Raw genomic sequence first — 19,396 nt, 5'->3', positions numbered from 1 at the left:
AAGTAAAGAAACAAAAATAAGAATAAAAATAGCAATAAGAATAAAAATAAAGCCAGAAAAAAAATGAGGTAAAAATAAAATAAAATATAAAAATAAGTAGTAAATAATAAAAGGATAGAAACAAAAGTAAGAAAAAAATAAAATTAAGAATAAAAATAAAATAAAATATACAATAATAAAAGTAAAATGAAATAATGAAAATTAAAAATATAGAAATAAAAATAAAACAAAGTAATGAATAATAAAGGATAGAAATAAAATAAAAATTAGATAAAAATAAAATTTAAAAAATTAAAATAAATGATCTAATGATAGAAATAAAAATATAAATAAGATAGAAATGAAATGAATGATAAAATAAAAAAAATTAAAAATAATTTAAAACTATATAAAAACAAAGTAAACATAAGAATAAAAATAATAAAGTCAAAAATAACAATAATAAAAAAAGACAAAAAAATAAAGTAAAAGTAAGAAGAAAGCTGCTCCTCTGGGAATTGCAGTGGCAAAAGCTGCTGTGGTGTTCCAACGTCAGATTCCATCCAGGTAGGAATGTTTGGCTCCTCCCCTTGGGTGGAGCATCTCCCAATGGGATGATGTCATCCCATCAGCCATGCAGTGATACTGTATGGCCCATTAACAGCAGAGAATTTAGAATAATGGCCCATGAACAGCATGTAATCAAAAATTAATTACCCATTAGCAGCAGAGAATTATTAATTAATGGCCCTGTCCTACGTTCCAATATAGAATGTATTCTATTCCCATCCCCAAGAGCTTGCTGGCACCGGGAGGGGCATTGGTTTATGGTTTTTCCTGATCTCCTGTAATGAATCTGTTGTCATTATAGTGCAAGAGTTCTATTGTCATTACATTGCAAAGGTTCCATATCGCTAGAGTTTCGTACCTCCTTGATGTCTCTTGTAGGCAGCTCCTCCAGGCACTCACTCTTCCTTGTCCTCACAGCAGCCAACTGATTCCAGTTCCCTCAGCCAACCAATACACTCTTTTATAACACTCTTCTTATGGGCTACTGTAGTGAAACCCACAAGTTTAGCCAGGGCCCCGTGGAGAATCTGAATAATAGAAATGCTGACACAGCAGCAAAGAAGCTTCCTGACTCCAGGGACATCCACCCTATAACCTATCCCTAAAACCATGTAAGGCAATATCTTGTTAACCCTACTATTGGTCACTTATGGTCACTCTAACCTTTGCCATTGGTCAAGACTGGAACTGGGCCAAGGCTATAAAAGTAGCATATTGTACCCCTACTAACTTGGAAGAAGAAGAGCTGAGACCCTTCACGAACCCCTCCAATAAAGCCATACTCGTGGAACAGCCGGCGTCTTCTCCTTCTCCTCTCTCTACCGTCTGCTGGAGCCTCAAGCCAAGGGCAAGCTACCTAGCAAGCAAAGCTGAAATCATAAGAGCTGGCTAATCACTATAAGAGCTGAATATCCTCCTGCTTGCGAGGGGCTGACCCGTGGCCTTGGTCTGAGCAAGCTGGCCTCTGGCACTCAGTCCTCTTGGGGGCTGAGCTCTGGAGCTATAATAGCTTGCCCTAGGATAAGACCAATTAAGGCTCATTAAGCTATAGCTGTGGCCTGTTAAAATCAGGCCTTCTCCAAATCTCTAATGGTTGGCTCAGCTGCAACTCTTTAGGGGGTAAGATTACTTTCTCCATTACCTTTATTTACTTATATTCTATCCCCCTACATGAACCCATCAATTCCATGCACTGAGCAGCAGCTCCCGTTCAGAATCTCACTGATTGCTCCCAGCTTCCCCAACCTTCCAATCCGACACCAAAAAAGATGTTACTGTGAAATCTTTCCAGGTCACATAGAAATTGTAGTTTCCTGTTTGACAGCTGAGAACAATTTACCTGCCATTGTTACTAGGTAAACACAATATTGCTTTTCAGAGAAAATCAGAGCAGGGAGCAAGTGAAGCAGGCAGGAAAGGAAAAAGATAATTGTCAAAATAGCATCAATATTTTCCAAAATAAAACTAAAATTGTCCAGCTCTTCTACTCACTAAGTTTTTCAGAGACAGTTGCAAAGGAAGCTCACTGTCTTAGTGAGGCTTAATTAATTGAAATGATGACTCTCAGATAACTCCCTCCAGGAGCCATTTCTGTTTGAGGGGCAATCAAGGACCAATCATGACTCAAAAAGATATCAGCCCATTGGGAGATGATCTGCCCAGGGGGAAGGAGCTCAGCATCCTCACCTGGATATAATCTGGGATTTGGGACAGAACAGGCAGCCCTTACCCACTGGTTTCCAGAGGACAAGAGCTACCAGATCATTTCTACAGGATCATGACTTCAACAAGACCATTTCATCTCAACTGCTACCAGTGCCCTAACCAGCAGGGTGTCAGGATATATTCTGACTCTGTCAGTAGTTTTATTTTGTATTATTGCATGTCTTTTGGGTTTTTTTTCCTTTTTCTAATAAATTGTATTTCTGACTTGGAGTCTCCCACTGGTTTTGCTTTCAAACCAGAACATCATTTTGGGGCCCAACGTAGGGCACCAACATTTTTGCTCCAGGACCTGGTTACTCTGGGTGGGTAATGCAGAAGGACGGGGAAACCCCTTGTGTACCACAAAGAGACCTAATTTTAATGAGATCTGTGTGTAAGGTTTCATTCTGTATTTTATATATATCTATATATATCTATACATCTATATATCTTTTATGTTCATTATTATGTGCATTATACATTTATATATATTTTTCTTTTGTGGTTCATGTATTTTGGGGTTTTTTTCCTTTGTGTAAAAACTTGTATTTCTGACTTGGGGTCTCTCACTGCTTTTGCTTTCAAACCAGAACAACTGGCCACTGGTGATGGTTGTTTGGCTTGATTGACCAATTGGATCTGCGTGTGTGTTGTGACTGTCTGGCAAGGACCATGGGTTTTTCTTAGTAGTAAAGGATGGTATAACAAAGCGATTGATCAGCCTGCTGCAATCATGGAGTCAATGCTCATTATTCCCCACTGGGGACCGCTGCTATGAAAGGGACTGATGATTTTTCTTTCAGCACCGGACAGTCCTTTTTCCAATGTCCCCATTTTTTACAGGATTCTCTCTGAGCCTTCTCCATAGGGGAATCTTTCTTGGGTCACTTTTCCTGAGTTGCCTTCTTGCTAGGCTGGGATTAACTCTTTCAGTTGGGCCTCTGTCTCAAAACACCTTCCAGGCAACCTCCAGGAGTTTATCTGTGTCTTGAACTCCCTTTATCTTTTCTTGTTATATCATTTGAAGCCTGACCCACACAAAACAAAACCAGATGTGCTTTACCATCAGCTGATTCACTATATAGATCAGTATATTTGATGGCAGTCACCTGTTTAAAAAATCAGTGGGTGATTCATCATAATTTTGCCTCACTTGATAAAGCCTTTTCCAATTCACAGCTTTAGAGACCCCCAGTTTTATCCCACTTTCCATGAGGCTTTGATATAATTTTAATTTTGCCATCTGCTCGGGTGTATTTCCATCCCACCCAGGGTTTTCAAGGGGAAATATCTCAGTGACAGTGCCTTGAAGCAGCTCCCTGGCTGTGCTCCCCTCAAGAAATGTTGGGATGAATTTATTGACCACTCGTCTCTCAATGGGGCCATGTAATTGGTCTAAAACAGAGTTCAGATCAGCCCAGGCTGATTTATATAGAGGATATTTATCTGTTTATTTATTAATAGGCTGTATGGTGCACACATGAACTGCTAGATAATATTGCACCAACCAGCAGCTACAAGGAATCATCGATAATCAATATCAGTATCAAATACTATATCAAATTTCTGGTGATCAATAAAAATGTGTAAAAGGCAATACAAAAGTGCAGAAGCCAATGCAGAATTCCAGAAGCCAATGCAGAATTGCAGAAGCCAATTACTAAATTGTCATTTATACCCTGGCTCTGCTGCAGGCACAGTGGAAAGCTGGAAGTTCTTGAGGGGACACTTTCACCCATGTCCCCAGTCCCTGAGTGTCCTCAGTGATGTCACCCCAGGAATTCCCATCAGGATTTGGGGCAATTTCAATGAAAATTCCCAAAAACTTCCCCAGACTTGTCTCAATTACTGCACAGGGAAGGCACAGGTGACCACAGCGATGTCCCCAATGACGTCACTGCCGCGATGATGTTGCAGTGGTGATGTCACTATCCTGAAGCAGCCTTGGGATTTCCTCAATGGCTTTTTGGCACCGGTCAGCCACCGCACGGCTGCCAGGGCCATTGGGGCCACCACAGCCACCATAGGGACTCAAGAGGAGGTCGTGGATGTCCCCAAGTGTCCCCAGAAGGTGATGGTTGAACAGGCGGGTGCTGGCCTCCCACAGCTGCTCAGCCTTGGCCACTTTGGCCACCAAGTCCTTGGGAACATCGGGGGATGCCTCCTTTGTCCCCTCCAGGGCAGCCTCGATGTCCCTGAGCTGGCACTCCATGTAACTGATAAACTCACTGCCTTTGTCACACGCGTCCACCAAGCGCTGCAGTGGCTCCAGGGCCATTTCTGCCCAATGTCTCCTCCTGATGGCTGCCCTCACCGGCCTGGGGGCCACCACAGCCTCTCCCATGGCCTCACTGGTGGCCGCCATCACCTGGGCACTGTGCGTGGCCCCTGCCGAGGCCTCCTCATCCCTGTCCAGGGCCACCATCAGCTGCTGGGCTGTGGCTGCCAGGTTGTCCCCAGCTGTGCCCCTGCGGATGGCCTTGTCCTGTTGGTCCCTGGCCCAGGCGAGGGCTGCGTCCTCGCAGGCATCACGGAGCTCGGTGATCTCCTCGAACAGCTGTTTCCATCTCTCCTCACATGCAGCCACCAACTCCCGCCAGGCGCTGCCTGTGGCTCTCACATCGGCCCAGGTGGCCCCCGGGGTGGCCCCGAGGGTGGCCAGGGTCTGGCCCAGGGAGGGGACACCAGGGTCATCCAGGGAGCTGACACCGGGGCGTTCCAGGGCCTTACGGAGGCTCCAGGTGAAGATCCTCAGGGCCGCGTGCAGCAACTTTGGGGGCACACAGCGCCGCACGCCCCGGTATGGCCCGGTCACGGTGGCTGTCACCTCGCCCAGAGTGGCCACCACGGAGACCAGAGCCTCCAGCAGCTGGGAAAGGGATGGCTAAGGAGGGGATAGGGGAAATATCAGGGAGCTGGTGGCATTTTTGGCCTCCTGCAGTGGCCGCTGTGCCCTCCTGGGGTCCCCTTTGTCCCACCCCTGGAGAGTTCTGCAGTCCCCTCTGTAATCCCCTGTCTCCTCTGCCACCCCCAGCCCCAACTGTTGTCCCCTATACCACCCCCTGCCACCACACTCACAGCCCCTGCCACCCCCTGCTGTTCCTTCTGCCATCCCTCCTGTCCTCATCCCCCCGTGTCCCCCCCATCCTCCACGCCCCATTACCCCTCCCCCTCTCTGTCACCTCCTCCCCAAGGTCCCCTCTGTTCCCCTATCCATCCCCTCCCCCCCGCCTCACCTCTTGGAGCTCCACGCTCACTGGGGACACATTGGGGACGCTCTGGGGATGCTCTGGGGGTCGAAGGAGCCTTGGGATGTCCTCGATGGCTCTTTGGCACCATTCAGCCACCTCACAGGCACTGGGGCTGGCGGGACCACCAGTGAAATAGAACTTGCTGGTGCCTGGAACTGCCCTCAGGAGGTGATCCTTGGCAAGGCGCCTCTTGGCCTCCCACAGCTGCTCGGCCATGGCCACCTTGGCCACCAAGTCCTCGGGGACATTGGGGGATGCTTCACTTGTCCCCTTCAGGGCGGCCTTGGTGTCCCAGAGCAGGCACTGCAGCTCCTGGGGGAATGCGGTGGCTTCATCACACGTGGCCACCAAGCGCTCCAGCAGCCTCAGGGCCGCCTCTGCCTGCTGCCTCTCCATGGTGGCCCTTGTTGCCTCTCTGGCAGCCACCCTGGCATCTCTCCTCACCTGGGTTTCATACCTGTCCTCCATCTCGGCCCCCTCCTCCCTGACCAGGGCCTGACCCAGCTCCACCATGTTTTCCTGAGCTGTCCCATCACGGGCAGCCAGGGCCTGCAAGTCCCTTGCCCAGGCAGTGGCAGAGGCCTCCCTGTCAGCCGCCTCAGTGACCACCTCCCTGCAGGTGTTGCGAAGCTCAGTGGCTGCCCTGGCCAGCTCAGCCCATCTGTACACATGCACAGACACCAACCACTGCCACTCGCTGGCCGCCTTTGTCACATTGTCCCAGGTAGTCCCTCGGGTGCTCTCACAGGCAGCCAGGGCCCGGCTGAGGGAGGTGACAGGGTCATCATCACCAGAGGTGACACTGTGGCGCCACCAGGTGTTATCAGTGCAGTACAGGGTGAAGCGAAGGTTGCTGGTGAAATTCTTCAGATCCCAGTACAGGCACTTTGGGACGTGCAGATACATCTCCTCATCCTGCCTGGGCAGGCTGGCCAGCAGCTCACCCAGGATGGCCACGGCAGTGACCTCTGGCTGCAGCAGGGCTGGAGACAGCTTGGGAGGGGACAAGGAGGTGTCAGGGACCTGGTGGCACTAATGGCCTCCTGCGCTGGCCTCGGTTCTCTCCTGGGGTCCACCCTGTCCGCTCCCTTAAGGGCTCTGCTGTCCCCACTGTCTGTTTGTCAACCCCTTGTACCCTCTGCCACCCCCGATCACCACACTCATAGCACCTGCCTCCCTCTGCGGTTCCTTCTGCCACCCCCTGCCAGCTCCCATGTCCCCCCACCCCGTGTCCCCCTCATCCACAATTGCCCCCTCCCCATGCTTTGTCCTCCATCCCTCTGTCCCCTCACCCTTTCCTGCCACTACCCCCACCCCCTTTGCGACCCCCTGTGCCCTCTTGCCACCCCCATGTCCCCTCCATTGCCCATTGCTCCCACCGCTCCGTGTCCTCGTCCCCTCCCCCCACAGTGTCCCCTCTGTCCCCCTGTCCCACCTCTTGGAGCTCCATGCTCACTGAGGACACCTTGGGGACACTCTGGGGATGCTCTGGGGGTCCAAGGAGCCTTGCGATGTACTCCATGGCTCTTTGGCACTGCCCGGCCACCCCACAGGCACTGGGGCTGGTGGGACCATCACCATTGAAATGAAAAATAATGCTGCCTTGAAGTGTCCCCTCCAGGTGATCCTTGGCCAGGCGGGCGTTGGCCTCCCACAGCTGCTCGGCCACGGCCACCTTGGCCACCAAGTCCTCAGAGACTTTGGGGGACGCCTCAATTGTCCCCTTCAGGGCAGCCTTGATGGCCTTCAGCAGGCGCTGCAGCTCCCGGGGGAACGCGGTGGCTTCGTCACACGTGGCCACCAAGCGCTCCAGCAGCCCCAGGGACGCCTCCAGCCGCTGTCTCACCATGGTGGCCCTTCTTGCCTCGCTGGCAGCCACCATGGCCTCTCTCCTCACCTGGGCTTCATGCCTGGCCACCACCTCGGCACCCTCCTCCCTGCCCAGGGCCTGACCCAGCTCCACCATGTTTTCCTGAGCTGTCCCATCACGGGCAGCCTCGTCCTGCAGCTCCCTGGCCTGGCTGGTGGCGGTGGCTGCCCTGTCGGCCGCCTTGGCGGCCAAATCCCTGCAGGCATTGGGGAGCTTGGTGGCTATCCTGGCCAGCCTGGCCCAGCTGTTCACAAGCGCATTTACCAACCCCTGCCAATTCCTGGCTGCCATTGTCACACGCTTCTGGGACATCCCTGGGGTGCTCTCCCAGGCAGCCAGGGCCTGGCTAAGAGAGGTGACAGCGTCATCATCATCCCAGGTGACAGTGCGGTGCCTCCAGTCTTCAGTGCAGTGCCGGGTGTCCCGGAGCTCCCAGGTGAGGACCCTCAGGTCCCTGTAAAAGTCACTTGGACACGTGAACAGCAGATTAATCTCGTCCTCACTGGGCAGGGTGGCCAGCAGGTCACCCAGGATGGCCACGACAGTGACCTGTGGCTGCAGAAAGGCCGGGGACAGCTGGGCAGGGAACAGGGGAGGTGTCAGGGACCTCGTGGAATTTGTGGCCTCCTGGGGTGGCCCCAGGCTGCTGAGTAGTCTCCTTTGTTCCCTCCATCCCTTTGTCAGCCTCTTGCTTCCTCTACCACCCCTTACCCCTCCCCTTGTAGTCCCTCCCGCCCCCCACCCCTCTGCTGTCCCCTCTGCAACCCCCTACCACGACACTCATAGCCCCTTCCACCCCCCACTGTCCCCTGTGCCACTGCCGCCAGCCCCCGTGTCCCCACCACCCTATGTCCCCGCCATTTCCCACAGCCCCTTCTCTGCCAGTGTCCCCTCTCCTGTCACCGCCCACCTTCCTGCCACTCCCTCCTATACCCTTTGGGATCCCCTGTCCCCTCCCGCCACCTCTGTGACCCCCCCATCCCCAATTGCCCCCTCCCCCCACAGTGTCCCCTCTGTCCCCCCTCTCCACTCCCCCCCAACCCCTCCCCCCCACCGCACCTCTTGGAGCTCCATGGTCACTGGGAACACCTTGGGGACACTTTGGGGACACTCCAGGGGTCGAAGGAGCCTTGGAATGTCCTCGATGGCTCTTTGGCACCGCTCAGCCACCTCACGGGCACTGAGGCTGGCGGGACCACCAGGGAACAAGAACTTGATGATGTCTCGAACTGTCTTTGCCAGGTGATCCTTTGCCAGGTGGGCGTTGGCCTCACACAGCCGCTCGGCGTCGGCCACCTTGGCCACCAAGTCCTCGGGGACATCAAGAGACGCCTCATTTGTCTCCTTCAGGGTGGCCTCAATGTCCCTGAGCAGGCGCTGCAGCTCCCGGGGGAACACAGTGGCTTCGTCACACACGGCCGCCAAGCGCTCCAGCAGCCCCAGGGCCACGCCTGCCTGCTGTCTCTCCATGGTGGCCCTTGTTGCCTCGCTGGCAGACACCTTGACCTCCCTCCTCACCCAAGCTTCATGCCTGGCCACCACATCAGCCCCCTCCTCCCTGCCCAGCTCTACAATATTTTCCTGAGCTGTCCCATAACGGGCAGCCTTGTCCTGCAGGGCCCTGGCCCGGGCATTGTAGAAGGCCACCCTGTCAGCTGCATCATTGGCCACCCCCTTCCAGGTGTTGCACAGCTTGGTGGCCTTCATGGCCAGCTTGGCCCAGCTGTACATGAGCATAGACACCGACTGCTGCCACTTGCTGGCCACCATTGTCACATCATCCCAGGTAGTCCATGGCGTGCTCTTGTAGGCAGCCAGGGCCTGGCTCAGGGAGGTGAGACGGTCATCATCATTGGAGGTGACATTGCGGCAACACCAGGTGGCATCAGTGCCGTATAGGGTGACCCAGAGATTCGAGGTGAATTCCTCCAGTTCCCAGTACAGGCACCCTGGGGACACCAGCAGCATCTCCTCATCCAGACTGGGCAGGGTGGCCAGCAACTCGCCCACGATGGCCACCACGGTGACCTGTGGCTGCAGCAGGGCCGGGGACAGCTGGGGAGGGGACAGGGGAGGTGTCAGGAACCTCGTGGCACTTACGGCCTCCTGGAGTGGCCCCAGTGCCCTCCCAGGGTCCCCTTTGTCCCCTCCATCCGTCAGCCTTCTGTTCCCTCTGCCACCACCCTGCCCCTATGCTGTCCCGTCTGCCACTCCCTACCACCACACTTGTAGCCTCTGCCACCCCCCACTTCCCCCTCTGGCACCCCCTTTGTCCCTACCACCCTGCATCCCTCCCATCCCCCACTGTCCCCTCCACCTGTCACCTCCCCACTTCCTGCCACTCTCTCCTGTCCCCTTTGTGACCCCCTGTCCCCTCCTGACACCCCCGCGACCCCCCCCAATCTCCACTGCCCCCTCTGCTCCCCCCAGTGTCCCCTCTGTCCACCTCTCTATCCCCACCACCCCCCCCTCGCACCTCTTGGGGCTCCATGTCCACTGGGAACACCCTGGGGACGCTCTGGGGACACTCCAGGGGTCGAAGGAGCCTTGGGATGTCCTTGATGACTCTTTGGCACCGCTCAGCCACCCCGCGGTAATGGAGGCTGTTATGACCATAACCGTAATAGAACGCATTGATGTCGTTAAGTGTCCCCTCCAGGTGACCCTTGACCAGGCGGGCGTTGGCCTCCCACAGCCACTCGGCCACAGCCACCTTGACGACCAAGTCCTCAGGGACATCGGGGGACGCAACATTTGTCCCCTTCAGGGCGGCCTCGATGGCCCCAACTCTGCACTGCAGCTCCCAGGGGAACACAGTGGCTTCGTCACACGCGGCCACCAAGCGCTCCAGCAGCCCCAGGGCCGCCTCCACTCGCTGTCTCACCATGGTTGCCCTTCTTGCCTCGCTGGCAGCCACCCTGGCCTTTCTCCTCATCTGGGCTTCACGCCTGGCCACCACCTCGGCCCCCTCCTCCCTGCCCAGGGCCTGACCCAGCTCCACCATGTTTTCCTGAGCTGTCCCATAACGAGCAGCCTCGTCCTGCAGCTCCCTGGCCTGGGCAGTGGCAGTGGCCACCCTGTCGGCCGCCTCGGTGGCCACCTCCCTCCAGGTGTTGCGGAGCTGGGTGGCTTTCCTGGCCAGCTGGGCCCAGCTGTCCACAAGCACAGCCACCGACTGCTGCCACTTGCTGGCTGCCATTGTCACACGGTTCTGAGGGGGCCATGGGGTGCTCCTGAAGGCGGCCAGGGCCTGGCTAAAGGAGGTGACAGGTCCATCATCGTGGGAGGTGACAATGTTGTGCCACCAGGTGTCATCAGTGCAGTGCAGGGTGGCCCGGAGATCCCTGGAGTATTCCTCCAAGTCCCAGCGCAGACACTGTAGGGACATGGGCGCCTCCCGGTCCCACCTGGGCAGGTTGGCCAGCAGCTCACCCAGGATGGCCACGACAGTGACCTGTGGCTGCATCAGGGCCGGGAAAAGCTGAGGAGAAGACAGGGGAAGTGTCAGGGACCTCGTGGCACTTACGGCCTCCTGGGGTCCCCTTTGCTCCCCCCATCCTTTTGTCAGCCTCTTGTTCCCTCTGCCACCCCCTGCCCCTCCCCTCATAGCCCTTCCCGCCCTCTGCAGTCCCCTCTGCCATGCCCTACTACCACAGTCGCAGCCCCTGCCACCCCCCACTGTCCACTCTGCCACCCCCTGCCAGCACTCGTGTCCCCTCCCCCCCGTGACCCCCATCCGTCATTGGCCTCTACCCCTCCAGTGTCCACTCTGATCCCCTCTCCCTCCCCCATCGCACCTCTTGGAGCTCCATGGTCATTGGGGACACCTTGGGGACACCTTGGGGATGATCCAGGTATCGAAGGAGCCTTGGGATGTCCTTGATGGCTCTTTGGCACCGCTCGGCCACCTCATCGGCAAAGCAGCTGAGATCACGAAAATGGCAATCGAAGGCGGTGATGTCATCAAGTGCCCCCAGCAGGTGATCCTTGGCCAGGCGCGCGTTGGCCTCCCACAGCCGCTCAGCCACGGCCACCTTGGCCACCAAGTCTTTGGGGACATTGGGGGATGCTTCACTTATCCCCTTCAGGGCAGCCTTGATGTCCCCAACCCTGCGCTGCAGCTCTCTGAGGAACGTGGTGGCTTCGTCACACGCGGCCACCAAGCGCTCCAGCAGCCCCAGGGCCGCCTCCAGCCGCTGTCTCACCATGGTGGCCCTTCTTGCCTTGCTGGCAGCCACCCTGGCCTCTCTCCTCACCCAGGATTCATGCTCGGCCACCACCTCGGCCCCCTCCTCCCTGCCCAGGGCCTGACCCAGCTCCACCATGTTTTCCTGAGCTGTCCAATAACGGGCAGCCATGGCCTGCAGCTCCCTGGCCCGGCTGGTGGCGGTGGCTGCCCTGTCGGCTGCCTCGGTGGCCATCTTCCTGCAGGCTTTGCAGAGCTTGGAGGCCTTCCTGACCAGCTCGGCCCAGCTGTCCACAAGCACAGACACTGACAACTGCCATTTACTGGCCTCCATTGTCACATGATTGCAGCGCGTCCATGGGGTGCTCTCATAGGCAGCCAGGGCCTGGCTGAGGGAGGTAGGGGGGTCATCACCATCATAGGTGTAAGAGTCATCATCATCATCATCATCATCATCATCATCATCGGAAGTGGGAGGGTCATCATAATCCCAGGTGACATCGCGGCGCCACCAGGTGTCATCAATATAGTACAAGCTCTCCCGCAGCTCTCTGGTGAAATTTTTTAGGTCCGAGCACAGGCCCTCTGGAGACATGGGCAGCAGCATCTCCTCGTCCTGCCTGGGCAGGTTGGCCAGCAGCTCACACAGGGTGGCCACCACGGTGACCTGTGGCTGCAGCAAGGCAAGGGAGAGCTGGGGAGAGGACAGAGGAGGTTTCAGGGACCTCATGGCGCTTACAGCCTCCTGGGGTGGCCCCAGTGCCCTCCCAGGGTCCCCTTTGTCCCCTCCATCCCTTTGTCAGCATTTTGTTCCCTCTGCCACCCCCTGCCCCCACTGCTGTCCCCTCTGCCACCCATTGGCAGCTCCTGCATCCTCCCCCCCCACCCCGTGTCCCCCCATCCCCCACTGCCCCCTCCTCCCCTGTTTCCCCTCCCCCTCTCTGTCACCTCCCCCCTTCCTGCCACTCTCTCCTTTCTCCCTTGTTACCCCGTCCCCTCCTGCCACCCCCCCATGACCCCTCCATTCCCCATTGCCCCCTCCACCCCAGGGTCCCCTCTCTCTCCATTTCTTCTCTCCCCCCTCCCCCGGTCGCACCTCTTCAATCTCCATAGTCTCTGGGGACACCGTGGGGATGCTCTTGGGACGCTCCAGGGGTTGAAGGAGTCTTGGGATGTCCTCGATGACTCTTTGGCACCACTCGGCCACTTCACAGGCACTGGGGCTGGCAAGACCACCAGGGAACAAGAACTTGGTGATGTCGTCAAGTGTTGCCACCAGGTGATCCTTGCCCAGGCGGGCGTTGGCCTCCCACAGCCGCTCGGCCACGGCCACCTTGGCCACCAAGTCCTCGGGGACATTGATGGACTGCTTCTTTGTCCCCTCCAGAGTGGCCTTGGTGTCCCTGAGCAGGCGCTGCAGCTCCCGGGGGAACGCGGTGGCTTCGTCACACGCGGCCACCAAGCGCTCCAGCAGCCCCAGGGCTGCCTCCACCCGCTGTCTCACCATGGTGGCCCTTGTTGCCTCGCTGGCAGCCACCATGGCCTCTCTCCTCACCCAGGATTCATGCCCGGCCACCACCTCCATCCCCTCCTCCCTGCCCAGGGCCTGACCCAGCCCCACCATGTTTTCTTGAGCTGTCCAATAACGGGCAGCCTCATCCTGCAGGGCCCTGGCCCGGGCGGTGGCGGTGGCGGTGGCCTCCCTGTCGGCCGCCTTGGTGGCCAAATCCCTGCAGGTGTTGCGGAGCTCGGTGGCTGCCCTGGCCAGCTGGGCCCAGCTGTTCATGAGCATAGACACTGACCACTGCCACTTGCTGGTCGCCCGTCTTACATGGAAACAGGTGGTCCATCTGGTGCTCTTGTAGGCAGCCAGGGTCCGGCTCAGGGAGGTGGGAGGGTCATCGTCATTGAACATGACACTGCGGCACCACCAGGCGGCATCAAAGCGATACAAGGTGGTCTGGAGCTCCCTGGTGAAGTCAATCAGGTCCCAGTACAGGCAGCTTGGAGACAGGAGCAACATCATCATTGCGTCCAGACTGGGCAGGGTGGCCAGCAGCTCGCCCAGGATGGCCACCACGGTGACCTGTGGCTGCAGCAGGGCTGGGGACAGCTGGGGAGGGGACAGGAGAGGTGTCAGGGACAGGTGGCACATAGGCCTCCTGAGGCGGCCCCCTGCCCCCGAGGGATCCCCTTTCTCCCTTCTGTCCGTCAACCTCTTGTTCCCTCTGCTACCCCCTGCCCCACCCCTCTTAGCCTCTCCTGCCCCCTGCCCCTCTGCCACCCCCCTGCCCGCACTGTCACCAATCTGCCACCCTCTACCACCACACCAATAGCCCATGCCACCTCACATGTCTCCATCCTCCCGTGTCCTCCCTATCCTCTACTGTCCCATTCCTCCGCGTGTCCTCTCCCCTTCTCTGTCACCTCCCCACTTCTTGCCACTCCCTCCTGTCCCCTTTGCAACCCCTGTCCCCTCTATCCTCCACTGCCCCCTCCACCCCCCCGTGCCTACTCTCCCTGCCATGTGTCCCCTCTGTCCCTCTCTCCCCGACCGTCGCACCTCTTGGGGCTCCATGCTCACTCGGGACACCTTAGAGACACCTTGGGGACACTCAGGGGGTCGAAGGAGCCTTGGGATGTCCTCGATGGCCCTTTGGCACCACTCCGCCACCCTGCGGCAACGGGGGCTGTCAGCAGCACAACCATAATAGAAGTCGATCATGTCTTGAAGTGTCCCTCCCAGGTGATCCTTGGCCAGGCGGGCACTGGCCTCCCACAGCCACTCGGCCACGGCCACCTTGGCAATCAAGGCATTGGGGACATCACAGGACACCTCATTTGTCCCCTTCAGGGCAGCCTCAATGTCCCCAACCCTGCGCTGCAGCTCCCGGGGGAACGCAGTGGCTTCGTCACACGCGGCCACCAAGCGCTCCAGCAGCCCCAGGGCCGCCTCCACCCGCTGTCTCACCATGGTGGCCCTTGTTGCCTCGCTGGCAGCCACCCTGGCCTCTCTCCTCACCTGGCCTTCATGCCCAGCCACCACCTCGGCCCCCTCCTCCCTGCCCAGGGCCTGACCCAGCTCCACCATGTTTTCCTGAGCTGTCCCATAACGGGCAGCCTCATCCTGCAGCTCCCTGGCCCGGGCAGTGGCCGCCTCGGTGACCACCTCCCTCCAGGTGTTGCGGAGCTCGGCTGCTTTCCTGGCCAGCTCGGCCCAGCTGTTCACAAGTGCAGCCACCAACCCTTGCCACTTCCTGGTTGCCATTGTCACAGGGTTCTGGGAGATCCATGGCATGCTCTTGTAAGCAGCCAGGGCCTGGCTCAGGGAGGTGACAGGGTCATCATCATTCACGGTGACATTCTGGTGCCTCCAGGTGTCATCAATACAGTACAGGGTGGTCCGGAGCTCATTGGTGAATTCCTCCAGGTCCCAGTACAGGTGCAATGGGGACACGGGCAGCATCTCCTCATCCTGCCTGGGCAGGGTGGCTAGCAGCTCGCCCAGGATGGCCACCATGGTGACCTGTGGCTGCAGCAGGGCTGGGGACAGCTGGGGAGGAGACAGGGAAGGTGTCAGGGACCTGGTGGCACTTAGGGCCTCCTGTGGTGTCCCCCTGCCCCTGAGGGGTCTCCTCTGTCACCTCCGTTCCTTTGTCAGCCTCTTGTCCCCTCTGCACCACCCCTGCTCCTCTCCTTGTAGCCCCTCTCGCCCCCTGTCCCTCTGCCCTCCCTTCTGCCACCCTCTATCCCCACAGCTGTCCCCTCTGCCACCTGCTGGCCCTCTGCTGTCCCCTCTCCTACCCCCCTCGCTCCCACTGCTGTCCCCTCTGCCACCACCCACTAGCCCTCGTGTCCCCTCTCCCTCAAGTCCCCCCATGCACCCATCCTCCCCGTTTCCAATTCACCCTTCTGGAACCTCCCCCCTTCCTGCCATTCCTTCCGGTCCCCTCTGTGACCTCCTGTATCCTCCTGCCACCCCCTGTGTCCCCTCCATCCCTCATTTCCCCCTCCCTCCCCAGTGTCCCATCCGTCCACCTTGCCTCCCACCCCCAATCGCACCTCTTGGAGCTCCATGCTCACTGGGGACACTTTGGGGACACCCTGGGGACACTCTGGGGGTCGAAGGAGCCTTGGGATGTCCTCAATGACTCTTTGGCACCGCTCAGCCACCCCACAGGCACTGGGACTGTCAAGACCACCATTGAACAAGAATTCAATGACATCTGGAAGTGTCTTCCCCAGGTGATCCTTGGCCAGGCGGGTGTTGGTCTTCCACAGCAGCTCGGCCATGGCCACCTTGGTCACCAAGGCATTGGGGACATTGATGGACTGCTTCTTTGTCCCCTTCAGGGTGGCCTTGGTGTCCCTGAGCAGGCGCTGCAGCTCCCAGGGGAACGCGGTGGCTTCGTCACACGCGGCCACCAAGCGCTCCAGCAGCCCCAGGGCCGCCTCCACCCGCTGTCTCACCATGGTTGCCCTTGTTGCCTCTCTGGCAGCCACCCTGGCCTTTCTCTTCACCTGGGCTCCATGTCCAGCCACCACCTCCATCCCCTCCTCCCTGCCCAGGGCCTGACCCAGTTCCACCATGTTTTCCTGAGCTGTCCCATAACGGGCAGCCGTGGCCTGCAGCTCCCTGGCCTGGGCAGTGGCAGTGGCAGCTCTGTAGCCTGCCTCAGTGACCATCACCCTGCAGGTGTTGCAGAGCTTGGTGGCTGCCCAGGCCAGCTTGGCCCTCCTGCCCGCAAGTACATCCACTGAACGCTGCCACTTCCCGACCTCCATTTCCACATGGAACGAGGTGGTCCATTGGGTGCTCTTGTAGGCGGCCAGGGCCTGGCTGAGGGAGACCGGAGGGTCATCCTCATCCACGGGGACATCCTGGCGCCACCAGGTGCCATCAATGGGATACAGAGTGGCCCGGAGCTCCCTAGTGAAGTCCTCCAGGTCCCGGTACAGGCTCACTGTGGACATGAGCAGCAGCGTCATCTCATCCCGCCTGTGCAGGGTGGCCAGCATCTCGCCCAGGATGGCCACCACGGTGACCTGTGGCTGCAGCAGAGCCAGGGACAGCTGGGGAGGGGACAGGAGAGGTGTCAGGGACCTGGTGGCACTTACGGCCTCCTGGGGTAGCCCCCTGCTCTCGAGGGTTCCCTTTGTCCCCTCCGTCCCTTTGTCAGCCTCTTGTCCCCTCTGCCACCCCACCGTGTCCCCACACTGCTGTGCCCTCCATATCCCTCTGCCCTCTCCCCTCTCTGTCACCTCCCCCTTTCCTGCCATCCTGCCACTGCCTCCTGTGCCCTTTGTGACCCCCTGTCCCTTTCACCACCCTCTGCATCACCTTCATCCCCAACTGCCCCCTGCCGCCTCCAGTGTCCCCTCTGTCCCTGTCTCTTCTCCCCCCCTTCCTGCCCCTGTCACACCTCTTGGGGCTCCATGGTCACTGGGGACACATTGGGTATACTCTGGGGACAATCCGGGGGTCGAAGGAGCCTTGGGATGTCATCGATGGCTCTTTGGCACCGCTCAGCCACCTCACGGGCACTAAAGCTGGTGGGACCATCATGGAAATAGAACTTGATGATGTCTTGAAGTGTCCCCACCAGGTGATCCTTGGCCAGGTGGGCGTTGGCCTCCCACAGCCACTCAGCCACAGCCACCTTGACCACCAAGTCCTCACGGATACTGGAGGGCGCCTGATTTATCCAGTGCAGGATGGACCCAATGTGCCCAACCCTGCGCTGCAGCTCCCGGGGGAACACGGTGGCTTCGTCACACGCGGCCACCAAGCGCTCCAGCAGCCCCAAGGCCACCTCCAGCCGCTGTCTCACCATGGTGGCCCTTCTTGCCTCGCTGGCAGCCACCATGGCGTCTCTCCTCACCTGGGCTTCATGCCTGACCACCACCTCAGCCCCGTCCTCCCCGCCCAGGGCCTGACGAAACTTCACCATGTTTTCCTGAGCTGTCCAATAACGGGCAGCCTCGTCCTGCAGCTCCCTGGCCCGGGCAGTGGCGGTGGCCGCCCTGTCGGCTGCCTTGGTGGCCAAATCCCTGCAGGCATTGGGGAGCTTGGTGGCCTTCCTGGCAAGCTCGGCCCACCTGTCCTTGAGTGCAGCCACTGACCGCGGCCACTTCCAGGCCTTCATTCGCACACAGATCCAGCGTGTGCATGGGCTGCTCTTGTGGGTGGCCAGGGCCTGGCTCAGGGAGCTGGGGGGGTCATCATCATCAGAGATGAAATTACGGTGCCTCCAGGTGTCATCAATGCGGTACAGGCTGTCGCGGAGCTCATTGGTGAAGTCCATCAGGTCCCAGTACAGGTGCAACGGGGACACGAGCAGAGTCATCTCGTCCAGGCTGGGCAGGGTGTCCAGCAGCTCGCCCAGGATGGCCACCACGGTGACCTGTGGCTGCAGTAGGGCCGGGGACAGCTGGGGAGGGGACAGGGAGGTATCAGGGACCTAGTGGCACTTATGGCCTCCTGCGATGACCCCTGTGCCCTCCCGGGCTCCCCTTTGTCCCCTTCCTGGAGGGCTCTGCTGTCCCCTCTGTCCCTTTGTCACCCCCCCAAACCCATCTGCCACCCCGCACTTTCGCCCCGTGTGCCCCCGACCCGCCACTGCCCCCCCCTTCCCGTCGCACCTCTTGGGGCTCCATGCTCACTGGGGACACCTTGGGATCGCCCTGGGGACGCACCGGTGGCGAAGGAGCTCCGGGACCAGCTCCGGTCCCGGCCCAGAACAGGCCCCGGGGTCGGCGCCGGGAAAAGTCAGAGCCGCCTCAGGAGTGACCGAAAAGGCGCGGGGCGATGTGGCGTCACCGTCCGCCCTTTCCAGTACCGCCCCTATCCATGGAAAACTCCAGGATTTGGGCGCTTTAGTTGAATCCCAGACGATTTAGGCTCAGCAGAAGGGGATTTAGGCTCCATCCCCAGGGGATTAAGTCTCCATGCCGCCATTTCCAGGCGGACTAATTCCGCTGTTCCCGGCTGGATTTATGCGGGAATGCGGAGCGCTCTGAGGAGCCCACAGAGTTGCCCTCAACCAAGATGGTCGCGCTGCTTCTCTCACGAGACTTCTGGCGAGAAGTGCCAAATGCGGTGCAGACCAATCAGAAGCCGCATTTGGCAGAAGTACTGGCGGAAGTTCCCCCTGAGGCGGCATCGATGGTCGCTTCCGGTAGAGACGCGGTGCATTGTGGGCATTGTGGTCCCGGTAGGGCCCAGCGGCGGCGGAGCGGGGCTGAGGCCGCGTGGGGGCGGGGCGGGAATTTGGGAACGCCAAGAGAGCCCCGGGACCCGCCCCGGCCGCGCGAGATGTGCGACGGCGACCGCGGTCAGCACCGGGAGCGGGGGGGGGGCGGTTAGGAGGGGGTTGGGGGATTATGAAGGGATTGGGAGGGATCCTGAGGGGATCTGGGGAGTCTTGAGGGAGAACTGGGGGTCCTGAGGGGACTGGGGGGATCTGAGGGACAATTGGGAGGTCGTGAGGGAGAACTGGGGGTCCTGAGAGAATTTAGTGGGTCCTGAGGGACAACGGGGGGTCCTGAAGGGGTTTGGGAGGTTGTGAGGGGATGTGAGGGAGTCTGGGGGCTCTTGAGGTTGAACTGGGGGATCATGAAGGGGTTTGGGGTGAACTTTTTGGGGAGTCCTGAGGGAGAATTCGGGGTCCTGAGGGGATTTGGAGCGTTGTGAGGGGGTGTGAGGCAGCTGAGGGGATGTGAGGAGCTTTGGAGGGTGCTGAGGGAGAACTGGGCGCTCGTGAAGGTTTTTAGGGAGTTTTTGGGGGGTCTCTATGGGGAATTGGGGTTGTGAGAGGATTTGAGGGGAGTTTTGGG

General features: G+C 58.4%; 3 protein-coding genes across 4 annotated transcripts in view; all 3 read right to left on the bottom strand.

Moving 5' to 3' along the window:
- The window catches only part of LOC131093388 (uncharacterized), a 270,394-nt gene that overhangs the window by 13,534 nt on the left and 237,464 nt on the right, over positions 1-19,396 (bottom strand). The gene's annotated exons all lie outside the window — the stretch shown is intronic.
- Positions 352-8,934, bottom strand: LOC131093380 (uncharacterized). 2 transcript variants are annotated; one of them, XM_058040530.1, is made up of 4 exons: positions 8,434-8,934; positions 6,940-7,950; positions 5,490-6,497; positions 352-5,137 (listed from the first exon to the last, which is right to left on the bottom strand). In XM_058040530.1, exons 1-4 carry the CDS (start codon positions 8,842-8,844, stop codon positions 4,148-4,150), a joined length of 3,420 nt encoding a protein of 1,139 aa, XP_057896513.1. In that variant the 5' UTR covers positions 8,845-8,934; the 3' UTR covers positions 352-4,147. The 2 variants fall into 2 exon arrangements, with proteins under 2 accessions (XP_057896513.1, XP_057896514.1); XM_058040531.1 differs by having other exon boundaries at positions 5,490-5,816.
- Positions 8,889-18,533, bottom strand: LOC131093367 (uncharacterized). Its single transcript, XM_058040515.1, has 9 exons — positions 18,203-18,533; positions 16,984-17,991; positions 15,623-16,633; positions 14,124-15,113; positions 12,657-13,673; positions 11,172-12,254; positions 9,851-10,855; positions 8,937-9,429; positions 8,889-8,905 (listed from the first exon to the last, which is right to left on the bottom strand). The coding sequence occupies exons 1-9, from the start codon at positions 18,215-18,217 to the stop codon at positions 8,889-8,891; spliced, it is 6,639 nt and encodes a 2,212-aa protein (XP_057896498.1). The 5' UTR covers positions 18,218-18,533.

Source organism: Melospiza georgiana, chromosome 25 (assembly GCF_028018845.1).
Source record: "Melospiza georgiana isolate bMelGeo1 chromosome 25, bMelGeo1.pri, whole genome shotgun sequence".
Taxonomy (NCBI): Eukaryota; Metazoa; Chordata; class Aves; order Passeriformes; family Passerellidae; genus Melospiza; species Melospiza georgiana.
Note: the sequence above shows the minus strand (reverse complement) of the source record. Positions and strands in the feature narration are given on the sequence as shown.